The sequence below is a fragment of the Emys orbicularis genome, chromosome 7, assembly GCF_028017835.1.
Source record: "Emys orbicularis isolate rEmyOrb1 chromosome 7, rEmyOrb1.hap1, whole genome shotgun sequence".
Taxonomy (NCBI): domain Eukaryota; kingdom Metazoa; phylum Chordata; order Testudines; family Emydidae; genus Emys; species Emys orbicularis.
Window position 1 is genome coordinate 41,401,857 of NC_088689.1, and position 21,313 is coordinate 41,423,169.

Genomic DNA, 21,313 nt, shown 5'->3' on the forward strand with positions numbered 1-21,313 from the left:
CCTGAATAAAATATCAGCTTCCTATTAAAGCAGAATTGCTTTAATATTAGTGTTTTGTTTTAATCTTCTTTCTCTTCCAGTTTGAACGGCATGACCCTGTGAATGGGCGGATCACCGAGCGTCAGTTTGGTGGCATGCTGCTAGCCTATAGTGGAGTGCAGTCAAAGAAGCTCACTCTCATGCTGAAGCAACTCAGGAAACATTTTCAAGAAGGAGAGGTTAGTGGCTTTCAGGCGGAAAAAAGAGAAATTTTAAAGACTTTCTGATGCGTGCATCCATAGTGCTTTGCACTGTGAAATGAAGTCTAAAATGTGAATAAACTTGTAGAATGAATCATTTCAGTGCTGATACATATTTCCATTGACTTTTACTTGTCCAAAATATATCTCAGTAGTTAAATAATGCTTGCCAGCTGAATACATCACAGGCTGGAGTAAAAAAAAATGGCCATTTCATATTTTGCTCTGAAATTATAGATCTAAGCAATGGGCTGGCACAGACTGGGCTTACCATAAAATGAATATGCTATGACTCCTGAAGAAAAGCACCTGACCCTCTAAAACCTATTGAGGCCCTAAGAGCTACAATGACTTCAGATCAACAAATCACCAGCAGTACGGAGTCAAAGAATGCATAGGTCTAGTGATCAAGATCTGGCTGTGTGTATAATGAAAGGCTGCTTTACACATTTTAAAATGAGTGCATTGCAATAGTGGGTGTAGAAACGTTAATTTAAAAAAACCACGCTTTCTGGAGAAAGCCCCCACATGTTTAACCTGAACAAACACTGAAGACTTATACCCAACAGTTGACTTGACCTTGGATTAATTGTGCAGTATGATTGGGTAGTTTATCATTTTATTATGATTTTATGAGAAAAATATGGGAATTAGACTCAAAATTTGTAGGGGGAAAAGGTTGCAGTCCCTGCAGTAGTTAATTCAGGGAAGGAGACGTTGGAATAAAACACCTAAACTGAAAGGACATCTTTAATATGATAATGAAAGTATGGAGTGTTAAATTACAGTAGTGTTAGAATTTCATGTCTGCTTCTATAGAGATTGATGGAGCTCCTTTTTTATTAATTAGTTTGTGAACATAGCAATTAACCAAAACGGGAACTAATGAAAGACTTCTGCTTCTGTGGTTAGTAGGCCTGACTGTTGTAGAACTACTTCCTCTTAGCGTCAGAACTGCCATTTATTTCTTAATTTCGTTAATCCATTTTGTGATGCAAAATATTAAGAAATACCGGACCAGATTCTGACCAACCTTAAGATCCCTTTATGCTGCTCCTTAAAGCTGCTCTAAAAGGATTCCACCGGTATGAAGGAATCCTCAGTTGGCATAAATCCAGCATGGCCAACCCTACATCAGTGCCTCCTGCACCCAGCATGTGTTGGAAGAACTAGGGTATTTTGAGGAGCCAAAGCACAGTTTATTCAAGCAGTTCTTTCTGGTGTAATGGCCTTTAGGTGGCATTCAAGGCCAATGAAAACTAAAGCAACCACTGGGTTCCTCTAACTTGCTTCAGGGGCCGGTTTGGCCCCTGTTCTGGTGCAGCTGACAATTTACGCCATTATGTTTTATATTGTTAGTGCTAACTTCTACATCTGTCATGTTTTGGATATTATGAAAGAAGCAACCTGATTATTACTGTATGCATATCAGGGTTAATTTGTCAGTTTGCTTTCCTTTAAATTGTATATTAATCAAAGGTTAAAAAATAAACACGGAAATCTCCTTAATGAGTCAGTAAATCATAATTCAAGTTGTCACAGAGCACGCCACTCACCACCAGACTGGCACCTCCTCCTGGTCATTCTGGGGATTAGCTCAAGGCTGACACTCCCATCCACAGTCTGTACACCATCATTCCTTCTCCGCAGTCCAATTGTAACCTCTCTCGCAGCGTCCGAAACTGCAACGTCCTCTTCGTGGCTCAGCCCTCTGGCCATGTCCCTATCTGTGTTTTCCCCCCCTTCCGAGGGAGTTTAGCTCCTAGTCCAGCCACCTCTCCAGTGGTGACTGCAGTCAATTGTCCTACCACTTCCCCAGTGGGGGGGAGGGTGTTTCCCGGGCCTGCCCACTACTATCACTGCATTTCCCTGGGCCACTTCCCCATGGGCACAACACTCTCATCAGTCTCAGCAGCCCATCCAGAGCTCCTTCTCTTCTGACCAGGCTTCTGACTACACCACTCTGTCCAAGGGGCTACAGGGTTGCAACCTACTCCAGACAGTCCTCCCTCCTCAAGCTCTAGGCAGCTACTGACCCTGCTCTGCCCAGAGGCTCTTTTTTATGGACCTGCCAGGTCCTGATTGGCCGCTCCTCACAGATCCTCTCCTATTGGCTGCTTTTCATACGGCCTCCCCAGTTGTATTAACTCCTTACTAGCCAGTGTGGGGCGGACACCCCATCACACAAGTATTTTAGAACTATGCTGGTAGAGGCCAGTGAGGCCTGAAATATGTTCATGTCAGCCACATTTTCCAATGGTTTTGCAAAGCTCATACTTCCCTGATATCCCAAGTGGGGTCCTGCTCATGCCGGGTACAAACTTCCTTTGAGACTTCTCCGTGGACTGTATTTGAGTTTTCACAGAAGTTGAGTTCCACGAGCGTAACTTGCAAAGCTTGGCCTATTCAAGCACCATTGATAAAATGCAGGCTTCAGTAAAGTTGCAAGCTAAATCCGGACCCTGGTTTTAGAATTGTATAAGTATAAACCCACCCTTTTTTCTCCACATTAATGAAAACTAAGAAAATTCCCAGACACACATCTTCATTGATATGTAGCCACATTTGAGAATAAATTTCTCTTTAAAACACAAATAGAATGTATAGTTAAAAGTAAACACTAGAAGCTTGGGAAATTCTCCATGTAGAGAGCCCTGTCTACAGTAGTAGTGGCAGAGCTGCACTGGCGGTAGTGCAGTGGGGGAAGACTTCCTCAAATATGCTAGTGTAGATGTAGCCTTAAAGAGCAAACTACTGGCATCCATGTAGGGAGAATTTAAGTTGTGTGTGAGGATCTCTAGCCTTGAGGTAGAACTTGAGTAGGAATATGAGGATAGAGTTCCATTTGGAGTTGAATGTTCAGGTAACACTTTTTTTTTTAAAGGTCTGTATGTTTGTAATTTTATCTGAAAGTTTTTGGTTCAGGAATAATAACTTATAGATACATAAAGTTTGGGTGTATGACTAGCAGAAAATACCACCTCCTAATGTCATATTTTCCAATTTGCTGTAACGTTTTCTGTAACTAGTTTTGATTATGTAGCTAACAATAGCCAAGGATGCTAAGAGATGAACTGGAGGGACCTGATTTTTTGTCAGCATCTGATTGTTTCTTCACTGGATAAAGAAAAAAAACTCTTAAACATGTCCCTCTCTATCAGGTTATGTCCAGATTCTAGGGGTAACACTCCTGCCAGGCTGTTTTTATGGTTATGGTTGTTAACCAGATTCATAACCACCCTTTTTATCTCCAAGGACTTTGGGGGGTGGAGAGAAGAGGAGGAATTCAGAATTTTACACTTGCAAGAACAAAAGCGATAGATGATTTCCAAGTCTAGAGACAGATGAAAAGCCAAAAAAATTTAATTACAGCAATAGCAAATAAAGGCAAATAATAAAAAGAGTTTTTTGGGGAAGAGGTAAAGGATGTGGGGGTGCGTTTCTCTTTCCCCTCTGGCACAGATGAAACTCTTGGCAGCTTTGTTGACTCCAGGCAGCTGGCTATACAGTGACTAATTAAGTTAGAAGGATCATCTATTACAAGCAGTTGTAGCTCACGTACATTTCTTGTCAATCCAGTCCAGTACCTTACATCAGAACATCCTCATACAAGACTGGTTGCTTTTTTAAATCTTCCCTCTATCTCAAGTGGGAAGAGGTTTTGGAACAGTGTCCTTTGGTGATTTGTATGCAATACCTTCAGTACCCAAAGACATTTATCTGTTTTTATTGGATTACTCTATTGCAGCTGCCTTAACATTATGTGGTTTAAATCCTTACAATTTATTAATAAAGTGCGATGGAGCGAATCACTTACATTCCGTTTGAGCTTGTTAGCTAAGTTCATACAGGAATGCACCTGCAACATTTTCTTTTGTAAATGAGTTCAGTGTTAGCATAAAAGTTTTCTTGGACTTGAAATAACTTAAACTTAACCCTAGTGTTGCTTCCTGCTCTTCATTTGTAATTTACAACCTCTGCAGAAGTGTCTGGTTCCCAATTCTTTTATATTTGAGTCAGAAGCTAGCAGTTGTGCTGAAAAGGTGGTGTGTTTATGCTAATCACTGTTGTTCTCTTGGATCCCAGACCTTAAAAATGAGCTATCTTCTTTACAGTGATTTTTGTCACTAAGCTCCCTTTCAGTCAGAGTATCTTACAATGCATTTCTTGTTTTAAATTAGTCCAATAATCTGCCCTTGTTGCTGTTAAAGGCTTTAATAGCTCAAGTTACTGAAGACATTTCAGACAGTGTTAAGATAGATTTTACAGCTTAATTTGGATTCACCCGCTGAATGTATTCATTTTGACATTTTCATCTTCATCATAACAGTGAAAATCTATTATTTATTTTTATAGGTACCCCATTTTTAGCATTCTCTCTCTTGCTGGGTAGAATAGAGAGGAAACTTGAATTTAGGCTGGCATGGTGATTCATCATGTTAAGAGCCAAATTCAGAGGTGATGGGTAAGGTAATGAAATATAGAGCCCCTTACTGTCAGACCTGTGCTCATTTAGGTTCACTTAGGTTGCTTCTACACTGTTAAGTTTTTGAGACTCTCATGCTGTTGTTCTATCATTGATGCAGTTCCACTGGTGCTAGCAATAAATAATATGAGGGCTAATATAGATAGGGCTTGGTTATTTTTATCACCTCACTGTGTCCTCCAACTCTGAACAAATCTAGACACGGTGGTAAAAAGACAAGTAACTACTCTATACTAGTATTTACCTGGGTGCCAGCCCCATTGGAGCTGCCTCAATGTTAGAGCAATTGTGGGAGAATTTCCAAAATTCTCAATGTGAGTCATGCCTTAGACCTGACACAACCACTCTGTCAACATGTAGAGAATATCATCTGATTTAGTTTACATACCAAAGAGCCAGAAGAAAGTTAAAGCATGATGAGACTAGTTTCGCTTTCCTGCTCTCATGTAATTTTCGCTAACGTACACCTCCTCTGATTATATGTAAGGGAGTCTAAACGTATGTCTACACTGCAAAGAAAAACCCACGGTGCTGAGTCTCAGAGCCCAGGTCAATAGGGCCTCGGGCTGTGGAACTAAAAATAGCAGTGTGGGTGTACCTGCTCAGGCTGGAGCCTGGGATCCAAGACCTTCCCCACTTGCCAGGTTTCAGAACCCAAGTTCCAGCCCAAGACTGAATGGTTGCACTGCTATTTTTAGCCCTGCAGCCTGAGTCCGCAAGCCCAAACCAATTGACCTGGGCTCTGAGACTCGGCACCGTGGGTTTTTCTTTGCAGTGTCGACATACCCTAAGTGACTTGAAGTGTTAGGGGAGTTTTACTTACACCACTGAGACCTCTGAATTTGTCCTTAAGGCTCTATTTTTAGAGTGTCAACCATCTGATCTCCTTGCTGCAAGTTTGAAGACCATAAGGGGTATAAACTGATATGCTTGCAGCAAGTTCCTGGATCTTGAGCGTGCACTGGCTATGTGATCACATTGTTGGGCAAGTGGTTGATAGCAGGAAGAATGGTGGTGGTTTTTGTTTCAACTTCTCTATCACCACTGACTCTTCCGCATAACGAGCCTGATTCTTATATACCCTAAGGCCCTTTTATACTATCTGGGTGGTGTAAATGAGAATCAGGCCCATAATGTTGATCAGGAACAAATAATGGCTAGGCATAGGGAGACCTACAATAGCTGTATTAAGCCTATCCCCCTCAGCTGGCATCAGCTTCATGGTAAAGAGACAATGGGACTGTAATGGGGATTACTGCAGAAAGAGAAATTTCAATTAAGGGAGGAAATAAGAATGTCGGTAGCTAATTGACTTTTCAGTTACTGCAAGTGTAAACTTTAAATTGTATATAATCCCAAATAATAACATCATAACATAAGAACGGCCATACTGGGTCAGACCAAAGGTCCATCTAGCCCAGTATCCTGTCTACCGACAGTGGCCAGTGCCAGATGCCCCAGAGGGAGTGAACCTAACAGGTAATGATCAGGTGATCTCTCTCCTGCCATCCATCTCATGATTTAATATAATGCACTATGGAGAGTCATACATGAATTGCCATTTGGACATACCTATCATCTTTGCTCTCGTTGGGACTTTTTCCTATCAACATTATTTCATTATTTGTCTCCTTTAACCATTAAAAAAAAAATGTGTTCCTTCTATTGCAGGGGCTGACGTTTGAGGAGGTGGAAAGCTTTTTTACTTTTCTGAAGAATATAAATGATGTGGACACAGCTTTGAGCTTTTACCACATGGCTGGAGCTTCTCTTGATAAAGGTATTAAACACTTGTGAGCCTGCTGGATTTTTTTTTCCCGGTGGTGGAATACCATTAAATCAGGATGTTCAAACTTGAAGCTGTTCAGCAAGGTTTTTCTGACGGATAAAAAGTGCACTAAAATCATATGTTTCCTCTCTTGTCATGAGAAGGTTTTAACTTGTAGCTGTTTGTGGAAAAAGAGGGATTTTGGATTTGTCCTCTGTTAGGTGTAAGGAAAAATATGCTGAAATTTACTTCCTGTTTGAATTTTTCAGGCTGTTTTAACAGATCCACAGGCTCTAAACATCATTAATTGACTAAGATAACATTCAGATCTAACGTGTGTGTTCCCTTCTACTGTATGTATTTCCTACGTAGTATTCTACGTAATTTATCTCGTGATTCAGTGCATTCAGCAAATGGTTGCTTTCAACTTTTTAGGCTTTGTTATACAAAACTTATCAATTTGTTAAATGCTACTTTTAGTGATCAGAAATCAAAGTTTGGGGTGAGTAGCTTTTTATCCTCCAGACCTGCAACAGGGATGGACTTGGAGCCTTTGGGGGGTCACTTTGATAGGACTTTTAGCCATGATACTGGGACTTGGGATGCTGTATCTTTTTGTATATTTTACAGCAGATAGGAAAATTGTTGCTGAAAGTAGGGATGTGCAGACAGTCTCATTCCAATGGGAACAGAAGAACCAAGATCACTGTAGTATCAGTGATTCTCAACCTTTTGGCATTAAAGTCATTTCCTGCTCTTATGAAGTCCTCAGTACAGATTTAGTCAAGAGATCATCTTGCTCTTATTGGTCTGGGGCATAATGAAACATGAGAAGCAGCCCCCCTTAGCAGCCACAAGTGGAGAGAGGAAAAGAAGAAATAACGCTCCCCTGGCAATTTTTGGAAACCTTAATATCTGAACCACAAAGATCATAAGCTCTGCTGGGCAAGGACTCTGCATTGGGCTGTGAGCTGCCATGCACTCTTACAATACTTATTATTTCTTCTCCGACATCCAAGACAAGGAGGGAGCTATTGGTGAGCATTGGAAAGGGGCCCCACAGGGTTCATCATATTGAAGGGAAGAAACTTGACCATTCAATTTCAGTTTGGGATAGATCTCTGAATTTTCATAAAATATATGTAAAAATCTAGTTTCTTCTCCCTTCCTTGTCCCAATGCTGACTTTTGCCTTCTACTTCTGAATCCCTCAAAGCTGAGTCAGAGAATTAAAATAACTTCAGTGCAGATTCTCTTCAAATGCTTTTTTTTTTTTTTTAAGTCCAGATAGAACATACTTTTACTTGTGACCAAGTATAAGGCCCAGTCCTTCTTGTGTAAACTATCTATAAGAGAGGGCACACAGTGGTATAGTTCCTAATCAAATAATGTCTACCTTATATCCCACCATCATCACATGGAAAACGCTTCCAGAATGAGCCAGCAATAGTAGATGAATAACGCAGTACTTAGCTGAGAACCATTATAACAATGTAATCTGTTAAACATGCATAACCATCCCCTTCTTTTTTCACCTTCCTCCGATGCTTAACTAATCCACCAAATGATCTGAAAATTTGCACTGTAAAACTGAAGTTCATTGTTTCTGTATTGCCCATAAAAAAGATGACTTTTTTTAATCTGTTACAGTTGCATACTTGTTTTGAGTCTGAATGTTTTTTCAGATTAGTAATTTTTGTAAAACTCATTGGTAAGACTGGGAACATATCACGTCACAAACTAATTTAAAGTTTTCAAATCCTATTGAAAACTCCCATTCTGTATATAAAAGCTATAGATTTTTTAATCAGCTAAAAGGTGAAACTTTTTACCAGAAAGTTATAACTTTGAGCCATTACTGTTCTGGGAGCATTAAGGTGTGAATGGGGGCTTATACTGAAAGAGTTAAAAAGACTATTACATGCTCTAATTCAACTTGCATCTCTGCTCTTAGATGCTCTTGTTAACTGAGATCAGCCTTAGTTTGTAGTTGAGATTATGTATTTTAGGTGTTTTAAGTCAAATGGGACCCAACAGGTGGAAACATCTTCTTGGAATTAAAAAAATAAAGAGAATGAGCATAGTGAAAGATCTTTTAACTGGAACATTGTGTGTAAAATAGCAGTGTGCAGTTACTGAAATACAGACTAACTTCAAGTAAAACTTTTAGTTACCCACCAACCTACTCTGATCTGATAATGGTCCAGAGAAATCCTATATTTTGACAGTGCCCCATCTAGGACTCTGCTTAGGGTAAACCACAAACATTTGTGTCTTGGAACTAATATTTGTGGAGTGTCTAGATTAGCACAAATTTTAGCCAACTCAAGTTAACTGACAGTTCACATGACTTGCAGTAGGGTCACAAACTGTAGTATAGGTATAGCTCGATAGAGGTTAGAAACCAGTTAGAGAGTTGATTCTGCAACATACCTCCTGGAAATCCCCTGGTTGGAAAGTAGCATGCCCCATACTCGCCTGGTCTACACTTAAAAGTTTTGCTGGCATAGCTATGTTGGCTAGGAGTGAGAAAGAATCACACCCTTGACAGACACGGCTATGCTGGCAAAAGCTCCAGTGTAGACGGTTATATTGACACAAAATTCCTTTTGCCAGTATAGCTAATATCATTCTGAGAACTGGTATAAGCTATACAGGCCAAAGAACTCTGTTTCTGCTGCACCGTGATACAGCAAACTGGAAATTCTGCCACAGGTTCAGGTAGATTAAAATCTGGAGGACTGTGGTAGATTAAATATGAATATGACTAAAGCAATCATTGCAATCATTGCAGTGTTGTTTATGTTGGTATTAACCTACAAATGTTTATGCTACCCCCAAATATTTAGAGTAGCAGAGGTTTTTATATTAATAGTTAATGTAGACCTTTGGGGAAAGCTGGACATTTTGGCAGCTGGATAGAGTATTGTTGAAGTTTGATCCAGAAAGGTATGTAGAGAGGTTGGAGTGGGGGAAGTGGAGAGGGTGTTGGCACTCAGAAGTTGGATGAGGCTTTGGCAATGAAAAGGGAATTCATCTTTCCTTCTTTGCACTCAGGATTGCAGGTGGCCTGAAATTTGAGAGAGTTAGTAGTGGATAGTGTGTTAATGAGGTATTTATGCTCCAATGATCTGCACATTACATGGTTCCTAGCATATAAATGTGTTCTCCTAGCCAGAGCATCAAGTCCACACAGAGTAAATGATACACTTTTTCCACCTTTTCTAGTAGCTGAATTCTCATAAAGATGCTTATATCTCTATTAATATACCACAGAAAAGTCACTCATCTGACTGCCAAATGAATGGGATTATTTTGACTATTAAAATTAAAATGTTAAAAGTGACCATAATCCTTATATGCTAAATAAATTGTTCCTATTCTACTGCAGCAGACTGACCCATTTTTATGATTCTAGAAGTCTTATAAACTGAAAGGGGAAAAAATTAGTAGCATAAAATAGACACAGCAGGTTCCTGCTTCACTGACGTTTTTCACCCTTAATTTAAGCTAGACCCTGGTTTTAAAAAGAATGGTAGGATACGTATTTTAATGAACCATGGAATAATGCATGAATTTATTCAGTCAAGCTTGTATTTTCTAGAAATAACTGTTATGCTGCCAGAAATTCAATGGCAACAAATTCTTAAATCGCAAATAAGCAAAAATCATATACAGAAATTGTACCTAACAAATGAGCTCAGGAGTGGAGCAGGGTCTGGGTTGGAAGCCTCACAGGAGAAGTCTATATTGCGTTTTAAAATCCACAGCAGAGCATATCAAACCCCAGGTCAGAGACTTGGGCTCATGCCCTGGCACTAAAAATAACAGTGTAGATATTGTGGCTCAGGTTGGAGTTCAGGCTCTAAAGGCCACTCCCCTTCCCAGTGACAGTTCAAGTCCTACCTTGAGCGGAAGTCTGGAAAAGACTGAGAGGCATATTGCTAAAATCTATTTAGCGGTTAGGGGGAGGGTTTGGAGGAATGTAAACAAACTTTTTTTTGTTTTTAAAAGGGACGTGAATTCTTGCTGATACGAAGGGGCATTTTACGGGGAGGAATGGGGAGAATAGAGTTGAGCGATTTCGGAATGAATCAAGGCGAGGGGGAATTATGGGGAGAGGGGGATAAATGGGGATGGGTGGTAGGCACAGTGAGAAGGGAGGGACATTGGAAAGGGGACATGTAGGTAAGTGGCAGGGGGACTGGGGAAGAACAGGGGCAGAGGGGTTGCCTGTCAGTCCCACATTCTCCACCTTCTTAGTGTGTGCCAGGATATGGGAGGTCAGAGACCTATTATGACAATTGGTCTGTAACTTTTGCTTGCTTAAGAATTTACCATGGAAAGTAGGTCAAGTTATTTTCAATAAAGAATGTTATAAACAGGTGCAAGAGAACCAGACAGTGAGACTAAATTAGTGGAAACATAACATAACACCATATAATTCAAGTACTATGCTGAAATGGTGCTTAATAAAAACAGAAGACGTGAACTGGAAATTAATGAACCAAAATTGGTTTGTGTCAGATATTAGACCACCTCTGCCCCGATATAACATGAATTCGGATATAACGCGGTAAAGCAGCGCTCTGCGGGGGGCAGGGCTGTGCGCTCCGGAGGATCAAAGCAAGTTCGATATAACTCGGTAAGATTTTTTAGCTCCCGAGGACAGCGTTGTATCGGGGTAGAGGTGTAATCAGATAATGAGTGGATGAGCTATTTCACCCATCATTCCCTTTTTGGATCCTTAAAAAAATGAACTGATGGAGAGAAAGAAGAACAGAGAGGAGACGGAGGCTGAAGCAAAATTCACCATTGTGGCTGCCACCTCCACTATCTTCTGGGACCCCAGTCCTTCTTCGTTCTAATCCTAAAAAATGCCTGACCAGACCAGGCCAGAGAGAGGGACCCTGATAATATGGCCACCTCTACTGGCTCCATCTGAATCCCAAACAGCACCTGGGATGAAATGGGATTGGATTTTAGCAACAGCAACAGCTCTAGCTCATCTCAACTTCTTTTCTTTTCCCTAAAAGGACAGTTTGTGTTTTAACATCAATAGCAGCAGCTCCAACTCATCTAGCTAATTTCTTCTCTTTTCCCCAAAACAACAGTTACCATCTTTGATACCATCCCAGAGATAGTTAAACAAGGGGGGGTTTCCTCCTAAACACGCTCTCTCCAGCAGTCCAGCTAAAGGGAAAGGGAACAAGGGATGTTAAAATGAAAGCCTTACTTAATACTTCACATTTCAAATGCTTTAATTGTTGTTCCTTCTTTTCTGTATCTTTACTACAAGCTTTTTTTTAATCATGTGTTTGCCATGGTACTAAGTAGGCTTTGGTCTCGGTTAACCAAACCCCAAAGCTTATTTAACGCTGTTTAATGTTGGACTGTGACTGGGTTATGTTAGCACCTTTGCCCCATTTATTCCATCCACAACCCCACTCCCTACTCTCTCCCTACTTGGTGTGTGTTTGCTGGGATTTGGGACCCCCTGCCCCTCTAGAGGAGTCTGTCCCTGCCCTCATGTGAGCTAGGATATGGGGGGGCATTAAGTATCTGGGGGTGTCAGAGCCCTGCTTCCTGCCCCCCTGAGTGTGCCAAGATTTCCCGCCCCCATTAGCCAGGTTCTAGAGCAGCAGTTCTCAAGCCTTAAGTGACCAGAAAAATCTTGTCCTTACATCCCTGATAACCCGATTTTTAAAATTTTGCAAGAGCAAAAAATATTTCACTTGAGACAGTACCTTATTGTACAGTAAATTCGCAAACAGCCCCTCAGATCACATTGCATGCATGTCCCACACTTACTCTGTGATCCTCTTAGAAATTTGGAATGCTATAGATCAGTCCATGACCAAAAGAATATTAGATTTTTCCTCAATAAGCTGTTTAAAATACTATCATTCATACAACAAAAAACAAAAACCATTCTGTATCCACTGCCTCTTCAGTGCTGTCATATTCCTGAAGGCTTTGGCTATCACTGAGTGAGTAGTCAGTTGTCTTGTCCCAGCTTAATTTACCCTGATGGCAACACTCTCAGGTTCTGTCAGGATTGGTGCCATTGGCTAGCTGGTCTACAGAGTAATGCCTGTATTAATGGATCATAACTAATTTGTATGGCTTGAGTATTTATTCAAAACATGAAATATTCATAAAGATGGACTTCCAGTGATCACAGAAATACTGATAGATTGCGTATCTAAAGCATACCTCACTAGTGAATTCATCTGCTGAATTCCATCAGCACTCCCAGAGCAATGTAGTAGTGTTGATATTTAATTTATTGTCCAGGGAGCTTCAGAGATAACGCACCCGTTAGAAGCATGAGCTAGTTCATCGCTCTCAGAGCTATTAATTGTGTCTGTCTGCAGAGACTGCGCTGCATCCTGTCAAATGCAGAAGGTTTCTTTATAACCACAAAGGACAGGAAAAGTCTTTAAATTAGGCAAAAACTGATGGCGCCATCATAATATTGAAAAATACAAAAGACCAAAATGATATTCCCTCCTTAAATATACTGACCCCACAATCACTCTTTGCAGGCAAGAAGACTGAGAAAAGAGGCAGGCCTTCCTTGTATGCTCTGAAGGTCAGCAAACTTGGGCTTGTGTAGTATCCAAATTTTGCATATTTGCCCCCTTAAACCTACCTTAGAGTCAAACTGTCCCTATAAAAAAAACAGATGTTAAACACAGGGCCAGCTCCAGCTTTTTTGCCGCCCCAAGCGGCGAAGAAAGGAAAAAAAAAAGATAAAGCCGCGATTGGCGGCACTTCAGCAGCAACTCTACCGCGCCACTTCATTCGGCGGCAATTCGGCAGACCAAAGAAGACCCGGACATGCCGCCCCTTTCCATTGGCCACCCCAAGCACCTGCTTTCTGTGCTGGTGCCTGGAGCCGGCCCTGGTTAAACAGCAGCTAGTCCTCTATCAGTGAAACCCTTAAATCTTCACTAGCCAAGCCACTCTTGGCTATATCTGAAAGCCTCTAAATCCAAAGTATCTGCACTCTCCATGTAGTCTTGTCAGAAAATAGAGCTTAAATCAAGTCTATTTGACCTCCCCAACCCTATTTATGAGTTCCTTGTTAGAGCACAGCTCTTATACCAACTTCATTCAGTCCACATGTGCAGCCTCTTATTAGCATTGACTTTCACCAAGCAGTATCTGGGACCAGGCATGCTGGCCAGGTGCTACTGTGGACCCTAAATATAGAGTATCTGAATTCCCTCTGCATAAGTGTGCAAACAGAGGTATGAAAAACTATTGCAGTATATCAGAAATATTGCTAATAGGAATAGCTAACTTTGATCAGGCATATTTAGAGAACTTTTTAAATTTAAAAGGCTTAGACAGAGTTTAAATACTTGGAAATACATATTCCTGAAGAACTTGACTTAAATTATATACTGCTATTACAGCAAATGTAGATCTCATTTGATCTCAGAAATTAAAGATCTTGCACAAAGGTTAAATTATAGCAATTAAAATATATATCCTTCCCAAAGTAACTTTTTAAAATGTGTACGCTGACAGTTTTATAGAAGACTTGCATAAAACTGAAATGCAAATTATCTGGGAAATAAGTTCACCCAAACTATTTTTAAAAAGCTTTCCGTACATTAATGAACTATATCTCACAACAACTTTATATGACAAGTAAGCATTGCAGATGGCTAAGGCCTGAAATACAAAGATAAGTGACTGTTCCAAGGTCACATCATTTAAAGATTAGAGCCAGGCATAGAACTCTCATCTCCTGACTCCTTGTACTGTGTTTTAATCATTACAGAATAATGCTGTTAAAGTGTTTATCAGAATTGTGATTCAAAGCCACGGTAATACTTGTTCATTGGATCTGAATTCCCATACCTTAACCACTTGATTTTTCTGAATATTGTATAAATACTCAGGAAACAGCAATTGCGTAGAGGCATAGACAAATTATTGCAAAATACATAATCAATATCTTGGCATTTGTAGTTGCTGCTATTTCCAAATTGATTGCATAAGACTTTAGGACAGCTCAACCAAAGCAATTTATCACGTAGTCCAAGTTATGTGTTCTGAATGGTTACGAGGCAGTGTCATTGGTTTACAGTGTTGAAAGAAGACATGATTTCCCTATCTGCTGATCTAAGGAGGTTTTGCTATAGTCACCCTGTTGGCCATAGAAATGCTGAATACAATAATCCAATTTACTCGCACGCAGAGGCTGCAGGCAGGATCGGAGCCCTACAGTGTCTAGGCACTGTACAAACATATGAAGATACAGTCCATGGTCTGAAAAGCTTACAGATGCCTCTGTTTTTTGTGTATATATTACTTCTGAGGGCTTTCTGCGCCAAAAAATTAAAAATTCTGGGCACAATATTTTAAAGTTCTGCAAGTTTTATTTGTGAATAAATAAATGCAGAGGCTCCAGCATGGCAGTGGGGAGCACAGGCCACTGGGTGCATGAAGGTGGGATATCACCCTGCAGCCCCCCTTCCTCCTCCCCCCCCCCCCCCCCCCCAGGACACGGACTCAGCAGTGAGGCTGCACCCAACCCTGACGCAGCACAAGGCCTGGGCCTGCCCCAGAAACACTGTGGGGCCCTGCCCCAGGCACACCAGGTGTGGGCAGGCAGGCTCAACCAGGCAGGATCCAAGTATGGAGGGGCTCAGTGTGGGGACATCCAGGTGTGGGGTGAGAGGATTCTGTGTGGAACAATCTGGGTGCAGGCAGCTCAGTGGGGGGTCTAGATGTGGGGGGATCTGGATGCACAGAGGTTTGTTGGGGGGGTTCCAGGGGCAAGGGGACTCTGCAGGGGCTTCCAGGTGAAGGTGGTTGGGGCTCAGTGGAGGGGTCTGGGTGTGGGGGTCTCAGTGGTGGGGGGTCTGGGTGCAGTTAGTTGGGGGTCTGGATGTGGGGCATCAGGGTGGGGGTTTGAGTGGAGGGAGCTCAGTGGGTGGTGGTCTGGGTGCAGGGATGGGGATCTGGAGGCAGAGGGTCTGCGTGCAGGGGGGCTCCAGAAGCAGGGGTTGAGGTTTAGTGGGGTAGGGTTTGGGTATGGAGGGCTAGTCTGTAATTGTCATTTTGTGTATAATATTCAAGGTTTGTACTTGCAACCAAATAAAAACAGCAATAGACTTTAGCTAAGTGTTGCCTTCAAAATTTCCCCTTTGACCTTGAGGATTGCTTGGCAGATAAAAGGGATTAATCTGATCTCTCTTCACAGCAGTCCAAAATCATAATATTGAACAGCTACAGCTGTACGATGACCACAATTTTTCATTTTTTTGACCACTTCTCCAGTAGTAAGACAGGTGATTTGAATCTCTGTCACCATTGGCATTGCTGCCTGGAAAAGGACTTTGCATAAAAAGCAATTACATAGAAATACTCTAGGGGCCACTTTCTCTCATCGTCACTTCAAAATTTCATTCTGTTGCTGCTTTTTCCCCCCTTTTCTAAATAGCCTATGCAGAAGAGTGCCTGAAATGGTCCTGTCTTTCTAAGGTGACTGGCTCTATTAAGATACATCTCAAAATTAAGACCAAACCTGTGCAGAAAGCAGGATTTACCATCTTTGCATGCTGCTGCCTGTAATTTTTTGCACGCTCCACTTGCAATAATTAAGCATTTCTAAAGCACAGTTCCAACCTTCCCATTACCTGCTGACCTGGCTTATGTAAGCATATATGTAGGAAAGTGTATTGCGAAATGAGCCAGGGGATTTAAATTTACATATTTTCTCTAGTGGTTATTTTATCTGTCCTCATATATACAGCACCTTTGATGGACTTCACAAAATTTTAGTGCTTGTCTACGCTGTGCCAAAGTGGGGACTATAGGGGTGCACTCTGCAATATACACCCCTGTAGTCCACGTTGTGGCGCAGTATAGACAGAGGTGTTCTGCACATAGCAAATAAGTGGCATCTTTGAGGCACAGCTTTCGATATGGGCTGTAGTTGCTTGATCTAGGATTAATTAAGCAGCTTGCCAGTGACCTGAATTACTTGGCCCAGACTCTTTAGAAGCCATCCAGAGAGGAAGGAAGCAAATGTGTGCCAGGTTATTAACTATGAATAGAGGATCATCAACAACATTATACAGGGGCATGCTCGGACATCTGTTTTGTGTCCGCTTGGTCCAGGATTCATTAGGCTGCAGAACAATAATTGATAAAGTTATTTCAGGCTCTGCAGAGGCATTTTGAAGGACTGTCAGGATATATGGGGCATTCAGATTTTATCTGGCCCTGTTGATCTTTTGACCTAACATGCGTTGAACTTGTCCATGTTGAACTAGATAGGAAAGTGAAACCTGCTTATCCCCACAACACTGAACACTTGTAATATTTGCAGGGACTTGGGATTAATTGTCCGTGATTATCCCTCAAAGTGTAGGGGGAGAGGTGGAAATGAACTCAGCTGCTGTAATTTAATTATGATTCATGGATGTTAGATGCAAGTGTGAATGGATTAAATCATAAAGGCGGTTATAGAGCACTTCTTGTAGGACTACAGACTGCCTTCATCAGATGCACCCATTAGCTTGAATTGCAGTTGATTATCAATGTGAATGCCTTGTATCTTCCAAACTAACTTATGCCAAGGGGGCTATTTTGAAGAAGGGAGTGTTTGAGGGTTCAAAAACAAGGTGTGTGTGTGTGTGTGTGTGTGTGTGTGTGTGTGTGTGTGTGTGTATGTGTATGTTATTATTTTAATAGTTTAAGACATCAGAGAATTCTAAATGGACTTGACTGTTCAGGCGCTCTTCAAAACCTTTTCCTTTGTGAGATGCAGTATAATTCATAATGACTAGATGTGGGTGTAGGTTACATACAGTGAGTTTCCCCTGCTGTTCAGTTGGCAAGGGCTTGACTCAAAGGTGTTTAGCACAATTGATCCAGTTTCTCTACAAAATCTGCTTAGGAATGATTCCTCATTTTTTCCTAAGTAAATTCTGACCCCCACAATTAAAGACCACTTACGCAGACAGCAGCCACATCACATGGTACGCAGGCTACTTCTGATATACAAAGCACAGTCACAGAAGAAAATTAGTGCTAAGATATTAGGGGGCTTTAGGAGGCTTGAAAGGTATAATTATAGTTTAAAAAAAGGCGTGACTATCTCTAGAGTGTTTATGCACATAATCTAATTTCTTAGTTTTCTCCTAAAATATAACAAACGGGGGGGGGGGGATATTTGCCTTGGGAGATAGGCAAAGTGGTTGCAAGACACAAATTGTGGGTGCACCACAAACAGAAGATGCCTGCTGTGCCATTGTTTCATCACCATTGAAATAAAGTGTTCTGTAAGGTTCATCTTAGCAGCCTTATCTAGAAACCAGAAATATTATAAAGCTGTGGACTCCACTGTGGTGGGCCTGTGATAAGCATGCTTGTTTTCAGGGGCAGCTTTTTGATCTTTAGCACTGGTAGTTGGATCAGGAACTTCCATCATGTTAATTGACAGATTGGCTGTTCTCAGTGCCAAGGAAGGGAGCTATTCTCCATATCGTTAATCCCAGGGAAAGTGTTCGTCAACTTTGCATCACTGAACTAAAATCAAAGACACCAGATAACGGTCAGCACTGCAGGGCTTTCACTGTGGTGAAACCTGCAGTGATGCAGTATTTCTGCCTGCCTGGCATAGCAGGCATCCAAAGGTGTAAGTGGAAGCTAATGAGAGATACAGATGCAGAAACAGAGGGACGGGAATTTGGGAATAAAAGAGAACCTGGGTAAAAAGAACCTAGCAGGTATTATATAGAATCATTCCTTTAGCATACCATAACACTCATTTAAAAACAAAAAAAAACCCACCTTTGACTTTTACTAGAAACTGCTTTTATACACTGAGTATTTGAGTGGTGTCTTAGTGCTTTTTTCTTTTTCCTTTCTCTAATTAATATTTCTGATAGTTATATTTCTTATTTATAAAAGACACCTAATTATTGGAAATAAAGAAGAGGAAATTAGGCATGGGATGGGAGGCAGAGGAATTCATTTGTGTTTGAAACGTGATGGTTTTGTCTTTCTGCCATTTTGCTTTTCTCTCAAGTGGAGCCTACAAGATTCTCAATCAGATTCATCTCTTTAGAATTGCACATTTTCACTGCTTGCCCTTAAATTCTTTGGCTTCTCTTTTAAAAATTAGCCCTTTTTAAACTCTTGACTTACAGCTAACAAACCATGCAAATGTGGATGTTTTTTCATTGAGTATTGCTACATTAAAAAAGGCATTTAAAAATCATTTTGCTAGCATCTTATTCTCTTCCTCCCCCCCATCTCCCTCCATACACATTCTGTGCCATGCAATTTAATATGAAGTTTCTTGGCTCCATTGAAGAAAGCTGTATGGAGGAAATCCACACTGTGGGAGGCATACTAATAAATTCAGTCATTACTGTAAATGCAGTTTGCTGCTCTAATCTACTCTTCAGGGATAGCTTCTGTTTTGGTGTGATTTCATGGTGGTTGTAACTTGTCAGTGAGTTACAACAAAATGGAGATGCTCATTGACAGTTTACTTTTTTCCTAAGAAGGGCTCATGTGCTTGTGGAATTCACTCAGTTGGTGCCAAGTATTAGAATTTTATGTCAGTGTAAAAAAAGAAACCGTTTGCCTTAGACTGAGTGTCTTGGAAAACTGAGTGGATTTGTTTTTAATGGAAGCTGCCTTGTATCAATCATTGGTAATGCCTCATGCTAAGGAACTGAATTTGTGATTTCTCTTCCCTTTCTCAACGTCCAGGAGACATGTCTGCACCTTGCCCATTTACAGAATTACAGGGAAAGGTTTTCAGATGCATATGTGCCAACGTAGGCTCACAAATAGTCAGGTGCAGATACCCGGGTGCACACAAGTTGGGGTGTTTACACATCGGGGTTGAGTGCATGAAGTGTGCTTGTGTAATGCCGACAGACTGTGGTCGTCGGCGGGCATGATAGAACCTGGGACTTCTGAGGCCTGGTGTATGAGCCTCTACTGCGTGAGCTAAAAGCCACATGGCTCTGAGCCAAGGCTGTAGCAGACTCATCAATCTCTGGGTGGTCTAGGTACCACTGCAGGGGGACAGAGCACCACACCCAGCAGGCATGGGTTACATGTGCTCATCTAAAAACATGACCCATGATTGGTACTCTCCTAAAGCTTGTATTTTGTTACTTCACCGATAGGCACACTCCTCCCGTCTCAGGTTCCTCTGCTACTATATCAAATTGATTGTAATAGAATGTCAGACTGTATCTGATGCAATTGGCATCAATGAAGCACTTAAACTAGAAATTACTTGCTGATTTCACCTCTTGTACCATTCACCAAACTCACATATTGTTTTATATGAAGCAGATGACTAATATTAACACTCAGCCCTTACATCCCTTTTGTGGATCTCAAAGCACTTAGTAAGCTGATTTATTTTACTCTGCATTTAGGAACATTCTTATCTTTTTTGGTAGTAACATGTAGACACCCAGACTAGATGTCATAAACAATGACTTTTGATGCATTTGGAATGGAGGGTGGGGGGTGTTTCGTGTTTTGAAGAGGGAGGGAATGTTTTTTGAGGGGAAATGTTACTATTTGTTTGCAAAACCTGGACCACATGTTTGCAATGTGCAGTGGTTCCCCTTCTAGTGCAAAGCCTTCCGTGTTCTCAAGTCTATTGAAGATTGCAAAATCCCACAGTGTAGGATCAAAAATTCTTCTAGATGACAACAGATTTCACAGCATAGCTGTTGAATTATTGGAAAGTGTAGGGTCGCAAGTGCTCTGTCTATTGTAAAGAGGTGCTAATTTTTTTATTTAAATTGACTGTATGAAAATGAGAGACTTGTAGCCTGGATAAAGGCACTATCTGAATACAAATATTAAGAATAAATTGTGGCATAGTATGTTTGCAGGAACTCAACTTCCCTAAAGCCTTTTAACAATAACAAATGAATTTATAAAGCACCCTTTTGCCCCAGGTACTTGAAGTTCTGTACAACATAATAAGGACAAATTAAAATCATTATATACTATCATTATATTGAAACCCATCCTTTTAAAATACAGAGAGATGAAAACTATGTCAGTGTTCTTCATTCCTAGCCTGCATCACTCCAACCCCACTTCTGCACTTCTTTTCTATCATTACTTTTTAAAGTTAGAATTGGAAAACAAATCCATAATAAATATCAGCATATGTCAGTACAGATGACCACCAGTTAAGCCTCCTCACCTTGTCCTCTATAATCCAATTATCAACCCCAAAAGAAAAAATAGAGGGAGGTAGCTGAATGCTCCTAATGTGAATGTATAATGGTTATATATTATGCTAAGCCATTGATTTTTTTTGTACAGCAGGAACTACTATAGCAACCATGCTGAATTGTGTGTGTGTGTTGTGACATGCATCACTGGCCACTAGGGACTCTGATGAAACTACCAAATGCCTTTTCACTTGTGGCCGGAACTCACCCTCTAGACTGAGATGCCACTAACCTTGCCATGAACTCTCATTACTGCGTATTGCAAATTTAATATCACAAACCTCTCTACTAAGCCTGGTCAATGATGATGCAAGAGGTATTATTTTCACAGACACTGGAACTTGCCTTTTTGAGTTTGTATCGGCTCTGGACTGCTTAGCAGGAAAACAATATTCAGCCTGCAGGAACCCAGTGTTGCAAAGATGACAATTCATATGTTTTTTCAACATAGGGGGAAAAAAACCTTCTTACTGACCATGCAAGGAATAGAGAGTCTGTGAGCAGGAGAGGTGGGAAATTACATGTAGAGGGTTTGCTCTCATTCTGATGCTTTCCTCTCATGTCCAGGA

General features: G+C 41.0%; 1 protein-coding gene across 3 annotated transcripts in view; it reads left to right on the forward strand.

Moving 5' to 3' along the window:
- MICU1 (mitochondrial calcium uptake 1) overlaps nt 1–21,313 on the forward strand; it is a 237,289-nt gene that overhangs the window by 199,290 nt on the left and 16,686 nt on the right. For all 3 annotated transcript variants that reach the window (XM_065407427.1, XM_065407426.1, XM_065407428.1), the window contains exons 9-10: nt 81–218; nt 6,397–6,505. In XM_065407427.1, the coding sequence (XP_065263499.1) occupies nt 81–218; nt 6,397–6,505 (247 nt within the window). The remainder of the gene's footprint in view (nt 1–80; nt 219–6,396; nt 6,506–21,313) is intronic.